The sequence below is a fragment of the Balaenoptera ricei genome, chromosome 10 (assembly GCF_028023285.1).
Source record: "Balaenoptera ricei isolate mBalRic1 chromosome 10, mBalRic1.hap2, whole genome shotgun sequence".
Lineage (NCBI taxonomy): Eukaryota > Metazoa > Chordata > Mammalia > Artiodactyla > Balaenopteridae > Balaenoptera > Balaenoptera ricei.
The window spans coordinates 86078478-86090954 of NC_082648.1; the positions used below are offsets into that span (position 1 = coordinate 86078478).

Consider the following 12477-nt stretch of genomic DNA (forward strand, 5'->3'; position numbering starts at 1 on the left):
TTCCTATAAGAATCAACACAGAGAGTTACCTCCCCCATCTCAGCTCCATCCCTGTCCCATGTATCTACATCATAGACAGACACTCAGTTGTTAACAATAAACTATATTTTCTGGAGTTATCATAAATAAATTTATGAAACCTTCATACTCACATATTTAATACTTCCTTCATCTTAATGTGTGTTAATGTTGGAAATCATGTTAAGAAATGAAACTTTTTTTTTTTAAATAAATGTATTTATTTATTTATCTGTTTGTTTGTTTTTAGGTGCATTGGGTCTTCGTTGCTGTGTGCAGTCTTTCTCTAGTTGCCGCGAGCGGGGGCTACTCTTCATTGTGGCGTGTGGGCTTCTCATTGCGGTGGCTTCTCTTGTCGCGGAACACAGGCTCTAGGCACGTGGGCTTCAGTAGTTGTGGCATGCGGGCTCAGTAGTTGTGGTTTGCGGGCTCTAGAGCACAGGCTCAGTAGTTGTGGCGCACTGGCTTAGTTGCTCCACAGCATGTGGGATCTTCCAGGACCAGGGCTCAAACCCGTGTCCCCTGCATTGGCTGGCAGATTCTTAAACACTGTGCCACCAGGGAAGCCCAAGAAATGAAACTCTCTTAAAGAGTTGTTTTCATAGTTATTCACAATTCTATAGTCCTTAATATTTTCAAAATGCTGTGAAAATATATGGTCATTATTCTGCATCGTAACATTCCATATGCTAGCAATACTTTAATCCTCACCTGTAGATGAGTCAAGGCAATTTCCCTAAAAGAACACAACCAAGGTGTGTGACTTCAGGAAAATCAAGATTTCAACCTTGGCCTCTAGGGCAGGATTTCTTGAACTCCACACTATTGATAGCTGAGGCAGGATCATTTTTTGTTGTTGTTGTGGAGAAGGGCTGCCCTGTGCACCATAAGACATTTAGCAGCACCTCTGAATTCTATCCACTAGATGCCAGTAGCACCTCCTCACCAGATGTAACAACCATAAATGTATCCAGATATTTCTACATGTCCCCTGAGATGCAAAACTGCCCCATTGAGAACCACTGGTCTAGAGAGAAAATGATTGCATAAGAAACTAAATAGATGAATATACATGTATACTGTTTTATATCCTACATATAAAATTTTCTTTTCTCTATGGAGTGAGTATGATTGGTCTGTAGCTTTCTTTAGAGTTTACATTCTCTCTGTTAGAATAATCCTGCTGATTCCTAACTATATTTTAGTATTTCTATGGCATATATTTTTTTAGAGTAAGGAACTATTTCCATATCATTACACTGCAAATTATTAACGGCTTATCTTTTTTCAAAACTAGCAAATAAACTTTGTCTCAAATTTTGACTTCCAATCAATTTCAACTGAAATTTTAAGGAACACTATTTGAATTAATAAAGCGCTATCTGATCTTTGATGGTCACATTATTTTTGTGAGGTAGGTACGTGTTTAGTGTTAAGTTCCATCATTAGAGGAGATTAAGGATAAATTCAAGGTCATACAACTTATTAGTGGCAAAAGAAATAGGTAACTTATATGGCTTTTCCCTCCCATTAGCATTGTTGTGATTCAAAATAATTAAGAACATTAGATTTTAATATTTACATTATATTAACCTTTTACCTTTATTTGGTTTAACACAAAGATTTAGATAAGATAAATAATTTTTAATAATTTATAGTAACATTACTTTGATTTCTTAAGATAGAAATCCGGTACTCTCATGTGTTTATAAAAGTAAAATATTGACAATTCCTAATGTCACAAAGACATATTTTCCTAAAAGAAAGTGGACAAGAATGGAAGTATTATATCTCTCATTAAGAATATATTCCATAACTCCTTGGCAGTCAGAAAAGAGAAAAAATTATTTAAATAACCTGATTTTGATTTCCAAAATTGAAGGAAAGTACACACATGTGCATTTAGAATTACTAAATAAATAACAATAGTTCAAATCACACTCACATAAAACAAATAAGATTATATCTTCCTACTCATTAAAAAATCATAGAAAGAGTTACAAAGTTTGATGTATGCTTACAAATATGTTGATTAAAAAATAACTATACACATAGAAAATATGTGAATATATCATTAATTTAAATGTATAAATCTCTTTGCTTTAGATTAATGCTATTTCTTATTTTTTTATTGTTTAATAACATGAATAAAACATTAAAAACATTAACATTAACATTAAAAACATTTCTTAATGTTTTTAATTGCCAACCTCTGTACAGCATGCTCACCTAAATATCAGACAATAAGCAAAAATTATTTAATCATAAAATATTTTAATGTACCTAAATATTTCACACATTATTATTTTAAAACAGTGTAATGCTAAAAAAAAAACCCTTCTAAACAGTATCTAATGTGTGAACTGTAGAAAAAAATAAGTTATTGATGAAAGCCTGTAACCAAAGTCTTAGCTAGAAATGTAGGAAAATAAACAAAATAAACTTTGAGATTGCTACTTGAAATTTTAAAGCATGGAACATAGCATATATTCAGTAATTCTGGAACACTAAACAAAAATAGTAGTATTTGCCTATGTAATTTAGCTCATCAACCAGGTGGATATATTGGAATTCAATATGTCCAAGCATATGTACCTTTAAATTTAAATCATTGCAAATTAGTTGACATTCAGCTTCATAGCATTCAATGGAATCACCTAATTCCACAGGGCTTACCCATTTTTAATTGTGTAAATGTTCTTGGATCACCAAATCTTTAAGTACCTAGTTGAAAGTACTTTGGCCAGTATAAGGCTCATGGGAGTTTATATTTATAGGCCGGGAAGCAGTGAACCAGGATCTGCGGTAGCATGATTCACATTGGGTGTCTCAAGACATACACAAGCCCAAGGCAATAGAGTGAACAGGAAATTAGGCAGGGGAGCAAAGGTAAAATGTGCAACAAAACCAAAGTTAGTGGGTGAGAAACCAGGAATCCAGATAAGAACCAGAGTCTAAGAAAGGCAATATAAGCAGCCAATGGCCAGGAACTCTAGTTAACAAGCAAAAAGGCACAAGAAGAGATGCATAGCACCAAAAAGACCTTGACCATTGGGCCCATGTTCTGTCCCAAACAGGATGCTTCTTGATTAACACCCTCCCTAGCCAGAATCAATTCCAAGAATAAACGTGCCCTGGGCTGATAGGGGTTGATGAGAAGCAAAGATCGAGACAGCACAGACCTGTCACTTCATTGCTCCCTAAGAATAGAGTATGTGGTAGGAGGGAGAGAGGTCCTTTTCAATATTAATTATGATTTCAGCAAACCCCAAAATATATGCTAGCACCAAATGCAAGGAAATATTTTTAATGATGCCCTAATTTAAGAATATGCTTTTGACCATCGAGTATGTGTGTATTAGCTTTTCAGCACATATGTAGTCACAACTTTCAAAACTTTCACAACTTTCACAACTACAGCTTCACTGAAATAATAGTAGAGAGATAGAGGAAAATACTGATGCTGAAACTCTTACCTGCAGAGTAGCATCAATTAATGAGTATAGAAAGTAAAAGTCAAAATTTGCTTTAACAAAAATGTATCCCCCCAAAGTTCCCCCAAAACACTCATGATAGGACAAAAAAAAATCTAAACCTGATCCAATTATCTTAAAAAACATATAAAACTGGGACACTGTTTAAGATAATTTAGCATCACAGCTACTTCACAAACGAGTCCCATTGGTCTTGCCACTTTGATCTGTGGAGTTCAATTCAACATGGTTGAAGCCAGGGTTATCAGTTCCACCATCTTCTGTTGGATGAGGTTTATAGTCTAACACTTGCTTCTTCTAAAAGAAAATGTTAACATGGTGATTAGAAAAAAGAAACTGTTCGTTCAACTCTAAATAATTGTTACTACTACTTTTGTTTCTCTAAATCAGCTTCGTAGTCTATTGAGGCAGAGATAAACAACAGAAATAAATCATTAAAAAAAGGAAGGCAAATACCTTCCTTGTCCAAAAGAAAGTCTGAGGACTAACTAGTATTCTGTCCTGGTGATAAAAGCACAATCTTACTAATTTAAGGAAAAAGAAAGCCAACTCACTTTCTTAAAAATGTCAAAATTGGATAAAAAGTCCTCTTTGGTTAGTAGGAATCTGCGGTCTATGTTTTGTTTTCTTCCTCCTGAAAAACATACATTATTTACATTGTTAAAAAGATATCTGTAACTACCCAGTGATGGACCATCATACACACATTTAACTTGGGCACATTCACTTCTATGCACTTATAAAACACAAAGAGAAAGAGTCTTTTAAATAGTGCTGGAGACTTAGCCTGCCATTTCTCTTCCCTCAGTCAGTCTCAGATTCTGCAAGCCTCTCACTGGGATACACATATGAGTCTAGTGTTTAAAGATAAATAAGGTGGTTCTTAAATGCAAGCCAACTGTCTCATCTGGTATCAACTAGGGAAGAGTCATCTGGCCCAATACTGGTAGGAAAACTGGTTTAAATGCATCCTTCATGATCTACCAATAAAATATCAAACCTCTGCTTGATGGAGTTGCCCTTCCCCAGTTTAGTGGCTATGAATGTGTGAAGAAATGCAGGAAATTATGAATTGTTGGATAACTTATTTAAATGAAAACCAGTATGATGATAGGTGCTTGATCCAAATTCTCTTCCCTAAAGTTTTGCTCTACAAAAATTATTCTTTGGCTCGGTATTTTATTTGTGAATCAGAGAGGAGGCTTTTAAAACTGTGTATCTCAAAGAGTTGTTCTCCAACTACCTCTATCCAAATCACCTAGGAGATGTACTGAACATGCAGATTCCTGGATTCCAACCTGGACTGACCCAATTAGAACCTCTGTGGGTGGAGCCACTGAGTCCTGATTTTTACCAAAAAATTTTTACCAAATTTCCAAGGTGATTTTCTGCCCTCTAAAGTTTGAGAAACACCATTTTAGTATAAATACTAGATTTTTAATTAAGGGAACCTCTGTTGTTCAGGAGATGGGTTCAACCTTAAATTAATTCATTCAATATTGTTGAGTGCTTACCATGTTCTAGAGACTCTACCAGGTGCTGGAGAGACACAAACTGAAAACTGAATCAGAGCACTTCAAAACTGAATCAGGGGCTTCCCTGGTGGCGCAGTGGTTGAGAATCTGCCTGCCAATGCAGGGGACACGGGTTCGAGCCCTGGTCTGGGAAGATCCCACATGCCACGGAGCAACTGGGCCCGTGAGCCACAATTACTGAGCCTGCGCGTCTGGAGCCTGTGCTCCGCAACAAGAGAGGCCGCGATGGTGAGAGGCCCGCGCACTGCGATGAAGAGTGGTCCCCACTTGCCGCAACTAGAGAAAGCCCTCACACAGAAGCGAAGACTCAACACAGTCATAAATAAATAAATAAAAGAACGTGAATTTCTTTAAAAAAAAAAAAAAAAAAACTGAATCAGAGCACTCCTTTGAAAATTACTGGAAAAGTCATTTTAAAAATAACCCATGTAGTAAACCTAAGAGACACAGAGATGGAAAATAGGAGAGAAAAGATAAGAAAATCAGAAGGACTGTCCAAGTTTAAAACATTTGACTAACAGGAGTTTCCAGAAAGAGAAAACAGAAAATGGCAGGAAATTACAAAAGAAATAATATAGGAAAGTGCCCTAGAACTGCAGGACATGGGTCGTCAGATTGAAACCCTCCTGAGGGGCTAGGGCAAGGCAGTCATTGTGAAATGGGTCACATGTGAACGGCCAGCAGGCAGCAGGGCACTGGTATTCTCAACAGTAACAAGGCAAGTAGAAGAGCAGTAACACAGCCTCCAGGAAGAAGAAAGTTACTCTCAACCTAGGATTCTCTACTCAAATTATCAGCAATTATCAAGTATAAGGAGGAATTAAAGACTTTTTTTTTCAGCTATGCAATGTTTCCAAGATCTCTTGTCCACCCTTTCTCAAGAATGTGCTATAGGATGTGCCCCATTCAGTTAAGGGTGTAAACAAGAATTAGGAGTAATGGGATACAGGCAGCAGGGAATCCAACACTGGAGGGAGACCAAGAGAATTCACAGAACGAGGACAAAATGAAGTCCCAGGGTAAGAGTTCTGTAGCAATCCCACAGAGCTGTGTATGCTATGTGTAGTATTGGTTTGATTTCCTTTAAAAATTATTTTTTTAAAGTTTACGAACATCTGAGAAAAGCCTTCACACTATGTTTAGATATAAAGATCATAATTATTATTCCTTACATGTGTATACTTCTTTACAAAGAGTCAGTGCAGGACAATGAGAAGATCATGGCACAGAGCTATTGTAATGGTATGTGTAAAATCCTTAGCATTGTAGTAGCTATACACAATTTCTTCAAGAATTTTATTTTTATCTCACAGAGACCTGTGAGATAGGCAGGTCAATTATTATCCTCATTTTATACATAGGATAGCTAAGGCTCAGAGTAGCTATGTAGTAGCTATATAGACTTATAGCTATAAGTTCTTTCAGCTAATAAATGGCATAACAAAGATTCAAATTGAGGTGGGTCTTCTGTTTTCAAGATCAGGCCGTAAAATTTCCCATGAGTAAAATGGAGCAAATAATTAAACTAGTTGTTAGAACTATAGTAAAATAACATAAATACCTATAAAACAGATATAGTAAAAACTAATGTAGCGGTAATACAGCAATACTAATGTTTAGTTACCTGTTGGTAAACTGATAAGCATTCCCACAAATATCGTTAACAAGGTTCCAACAGTACTGAAGTATAGATACGATAAAGAATACCAGTTATCCATCAGTGGAGTCCTAAGAGAGAGCAAAAGCATAACGGTAAGATTTCATGCATGCCACTAGCAGCTAACAGTATGTGTCAATAAACCTCATGGCAAAGTCAAAATATAATATTTAATCATGTTTTTAATGTCCACATCTGCTGTCCCAATTTTATCTTATTGGGTCAGGAATTAAAAGTATGACTTAATCTTAACCACATACTAGAATACTAAATGTCCATGTTTATTCATTCAACTCTGCTTTGTGTCCCAGGTACTGTTCTTGTTATTGGAAAGTCTGCCATAAAAAAGCTGGATAAGGTTGTTCCTGCCCTCAGAAAGTTTACATTCTAATAGAGAAATGTAATGAACAAGTAAACAAATTAATAAACATAATAGTTCCCACTGGTGGAAAGTATATAAGGAAAATGAAACAAGGTAATGTGACGCTAACAGGGTAGAAAAAAGGAACTACACTACAAGGAGTGGTCAGGGAAAGTCTTTGTGAAGAAGAGACATTTGAACTGAGATCTGAATAACAAAAGTTCTTGAGAAAGCACTCCAGAGAGAGGTAAACACCAGCAGACGGTAGCATAACGAACAAGATACAGAATGGTACAAGATGAGATAAGAGGTCTTTTTGTAGGACTTGGATGAGTTTGGATCTTACTCTCTGGATAGCGGCACACATTGCAGTATTTTTATTATTTTATTTTATTTTTATTTTTTAAATTTCCATTTTATTAGAGTCGATGTGTAATATTATATGTTACAGGTGTACAATATAGTGATTCATAAGTTTTAAAGGTTATACTCCATTTATATTCATTATAAAATATTGGCTATACTCCCCGTGTTGTACAATATATCCTTGTAGCTTATTTTATACCTAATAGTTTGTACCTCTTAATCCCCTACCCCTATATTGCCCCTCTGCCCCTTCCCTCTCCCCACTGGCAACCACCAGTATGTTCTCTATATCTGTGAGTCTGCTTCTTTTTTGTTATAGTCACTAGTATGTTATATTTTTTAGATCCCACATATAAGTGATATCATACAGTATCTGTCTTTGTCTGACTTATTTCACTTCCATTTGCAGCAACATGGATGAACTTGGAGGGCACATTGCAGTATTTTAGGTGGAGGAGTGACATGACCTGATCTGCTTCTAAAACAATTGCTCTAGGATTCCACTTTCAGCTTTGATAGAGTAGACCCACCATCCTGCCAAGAACAAAATATGAAAACTGGGAAATGGGAGGAGGCAGGTTTTTGAAGACCTCAGAGAGATCATGGCAGTTAGAACTTGAGGAGTCAACATCCCAGAAAGAAGGGAAAAATAGAGGTTAGCTAGTTAAATTAAGATAATGTGATATATTGGGCCAAAGACAGACAAAATAGAACCGAATAGAAAATTGAAAAACAGACCCACAGAAAAACAGACATTTGTTTAAGTCAAAGTTGCCACTGCATTGCAAAGTGGGACAAAAGGAGGCTCCGTTCAATAAATGGTGCTTGGTTAATAGACTATCCATATGGGTCATTTTTAAGTCTTCTGTCATTTACAGACAGTTCTGGGTGTACTCTGATGCTTTCGCAAAAATGTTCCTATAAAAGGGTTTCATCTTCAAGGAATTCATGGAAAAGACTCTGACAAGTACAGGTTTCTGGTAACTGACTATACTGCTGAACTGAATGAATAAGCATTTTCAGAACTCTAATGGAAAACTGATGAATTCATAAAAGTACTAACAAAAGATCAAGATGAAAACAAAAATTAATTACATGGGACTGAGTGAACTGATGAGGATGATTATAATTTTTGTGACTTTCTGTTTGAATAAAAAAAAAATCCCACAAGGACTCAGAGGCAAAAAATATACAAATCAATTTTCACTGCAAAGTAAAGGAGCTGTTACAGTAGAGGATTACTGGACTGAATGTCAATATTATGACATAGTATGAGTGTGTTTTGTGTTTGGTAGTTGCAATCATTGTTGCTTTTGTTGTGGTCATCCATTTACAATGCCTGGTGTCAGGTGATTTATCTCTTGTAAAAATAAAATACAGTGTTTGTGTGTGAGTTGTGAAAAAAAAATAAAAATAAAATGTTTCTTCTAGTCCAAAAAAAAAGAATATCCATATGGGAAAAAATGAACCTTGATCACTTGAAATCAATTCCAAAGTGGATTACATTTCCCAAATGGAAATGGTGAACGAGAAAGCTTTTAAATAAAAAAATAGAGGAATAGCTTTATAACCTTAGGGTAGGCAAAGATTTCTTAAACGGAATTCACGAAGGACTACCCATATAGGAAAAGACTGATAAGTTGAACTCAATTAAAACTAAGAAATTCTGACCACTAAAAAGCATCACTAAAAGAGTAAAAAGGCAAGCCACAGAATGGGAGAAAAATATTTTCAAAACTTATCTTGTATCTAGAATATATCAAGAAATCCTAAATAAATAAGAAAAGGACAGAGAACCCACTTAAAAATGGACCAAAGATTTCAACAGACAAGTCACAAAAGTAGTTATACGAATGGCCAATAAACATGTAAAAAGGTATTGAACTTCATTAATCATAAGGGAAATGCAAGTTAAAAGCACAACAAGCTACCAATATGTACCCATCAAGTACTAGAAACTTAAAAACTGAATCTGGGTAATTGAAACCCAATACCTAACGCAACCAAAAAGTATCTTACTTCGCCTTTAGCTGTGCGTTCATTCCCCTTGGACTCTAGCCATACTCAGCTATGCACGATTTCCTAAGATGCCATGTGGCTTCAGGCCTTCATGCCTCTGCATATGTTGCCTTCATTCTGCAACATATGCTCCATCTTCCTTTTGTCCCCTCTGCCCAGTCCTGTTCACCTGATTAACTCCAGTTCACGGAATACTTCTCTAAGAAGCATCTTCCACCTAGGAAGAGTTAGGCTCTTCCTCCTCCTGGATCCCATGAGAGCCTATGAATACTACTGTTCACAACATTGTTTAATTGTTTATTCTCTTGTTCAACTTCCCTTTTGGTCGTTTTCTGTGACAAGAATAACTTTCCAGACCTTCTCCTCTAGCCAACTTCTGCATTCTTCAAGTATTAGTAGATCCTGAAGTCTGTGCTAATCTACACTCCAACTTTGTTTATAATCATTCTTTTAACAAAGACTTTCAACTATTTATTAGCTAGTTATTATACTTATCATGCATACTGAGTTCCTTGTTTTGTGCATAGTAGCATGTTCTCTCCAGCTAGATTATAATTGCCTGGAAGGCAGGAACCACGGTGGATGGGAGGGGAAGACTGTCTATGGATATTACATAAATGGTCAGCCCAGTGCCGGGTGCATAGTTCATGCTCAAAAATTCTTGTTTATTAGCTGAGTTATTTTATAAATAAGCTAACATATAAAAGTGATTGTTATGGTACCAGGCACATAGTAAACCTCAGCTAATTTATTTGTTTCAGAAATCCGAATAACCAATTTGCCTTACTCTTTTAAATTAAAAGAGACATTTACATAATCAGGACAAATGCTAAGCAAAATTGTAAAACAAAAAGCACAACTTCAACGTCCTCCTACTTACACTTAATTAATTAATAATTGCTCCCTTTTTCACTCTCTAATGACTTCCTGACTACCCCCCCCCACATTAGTGCATTCATGCTTATCCGGACTACTCACTGTATTTCTGTGCACCCCTCTCACCACAGCTCCCCACCTAGTCAAACCTTCCCCCATATATGCCTCAGGCTCTGGAACTATCTTTTCTCTCTACCCATGCAGAGTTTACCAGCCTTGAACTCCCACTGATAAGTGTTCTCACTGCTGAATTCCCTCTGGGACATAAATCACCAATGATGTTTATATGTATGGTCACATTCTTTCTCCCAGGAGTGTGTCCATTTTAAGAGGGAGATGCCATGTCTTGTCTCAACTGGAATGATTCTCCAATGGTTTCATTCTAGGCAAGCTGGAACTGGGGCAATACTTTAGGGGAAGTGGCCTCATCTTCTTATTCCTTGAATGTATCCTTGGGTTTTGTGCTTTAAGGCTGGAGATGTATTGATATATATCCACTAAGGGTAGTCTTGCCCTCACATCCACTGTGCAGTGAAATAGTGATATTAAAAAAAAGGTCTACATCATTTCATTAAATCAGACAATATCAATATCCAGAAGCTCAAAAATGTACTGCATAACTGAAAACTCTAGCAGGAAGATCACCGCTGTGACTTATTGCCAATGCTCTAAAGATTTGGAATCTTTAAAACTGAACAAATAGCAATTATCCAACATATTTAGATAAACTGTAGTTTTTAGTTGGTAAAGGCTATACTTCAAAAACTATATATGCAATGTGTCTTTTATCATTTTACTTTTCATTTTAAAGGTTTTTCAGTGGACAGAGGCAATTTTTCATTCAACTGGAGCCAGTATTTATCAGCATTTACCCATAAAAGAATTTTTTTTGTTACTATTCAAGTCTTCTCTGCATCTGTAGGTGAGGTAGACGTTTCTATTGAAACTAAGAAAATATGGCATTTTTTGCTATTTCTGAACAAAATATAATAGCCAGAAAGCCACATGGGCTTTCCCCATTTCAGAATTAGGCAAAATCACAGCACTGAAGGCAAGAAAAGCAACTGGGGTTCTCTACCTGTCACACACATTTTAAAAAATACAACATTATAAAGCTCAATTCAATACCTTTCAATGTTGTATACTTGAAAAGCACTGGTAGAAGATGGCATTTCTGTGGTTGTCATCCAATCTGTCCCATTGTATGTGCTGTTACAGCCGTAGGTTTCAAGGCTTAATGGCATAGTTCTCTCAGGAAGTGGAGGATAAAGTTGAGCTCCAATTCCAACCCACAAAGAAATGGCAAATCCAGCCAGCAGACCCACAAGTGCTCCCTGCAAAACAGGAGTGCTTCTTAAAAAAATAATACAGTTTGCTTTGAAATGGAAATTAACACTAGGAGCTTAAGCTCAACATGGTCCAAGCCAAATTTACCAGTCCCCTCCTAAAATTCTTTTCCCCTGTAAGCTCCTTGCCTCTTGCCAAGAGCAGCATGGGTCCCTGGTCCCTCAGCCCAAAGCCCTGGGGTCTCTGGAACCCCACCTCCGTAATTCATATCTCTATCTCGCCAATCACCAATTCCTGCTCATTTTTCTTTTCCTTTGTCTCATAATTCCATTCCTTCCACTCTGTTTCCATGGCCAGCACTCTGTTTTGGCCTCCTTGTCTCTTTACCCAATAACTACAACAGTCATGCAGCTGACTTCAGGCCAATTGTTCCCTCTATTTTTATTTAATCTGTGAAAAAATGGCATGCCATCTGAGCAGCAACAGATATGAAGAAGAAAACATCCACAGAATTTATTCCTATACATAGCAACATGCATGACTGTAATTGTACTGCAAGAAAATTAGGGGAAAATAGCAAGCTGTTTTCACAAATGACTGCAATGGTACATACAACCAAACCATCTCTAGAGATAAGTGGAGATTTCCTCTCTGAAGACATTTGGTTTCCCAGTCTTTGGAAGACGTGAGCTCCCCTGCCTGCTTTTCACCAGTAATCCAAGTATTTTTGATCAGTCAGTCAGTCCTTGAATGATTTAAGCCCTAGTTCCAAATGATGGAGATGAAAGCAAATCTTGAGCTGGGAAGCCCCTTCCTCTGTGGTGAAATTTCTCCCCTTTCTTTAAGAATAATGATCAGATATTA

General features: G+C 36.6%; 1 protein-coding gene across 1 annotated transcript in view; it reads right to left on the minus strand.

Annotated features, from left to right (window-relative positions):
• Positions 1-2424: 2424 nt before the first annotated feature.
• Positions 2425-12477, minus strand: part of SLC5A8 (solute carrier family 5 member 8) — a 56046-nt gene continuing 45993 nt past the window's right edge. Inside the window, exons 12-15 of the mRNA XM_059934765.1 lie at positions 11455-11660; positions 6672-6775; positions 4067-4146; positions 2425-3809 (exon numbers count right to left, since the gene is read on the minus strand). Coding sequence (XP_059790748.1) covers positions 3684-3809; positions 4067-4146; positions 6672-6775; positions 11455-11660 — 516 coding nt within the window. The 3' untranslated portion in view covers positions 2425-3683. The remainder of the gene's footprint in view (positions 3810-4066; positions 4147-6671; positions 6776-11454; positions 11661-12477) is intronic.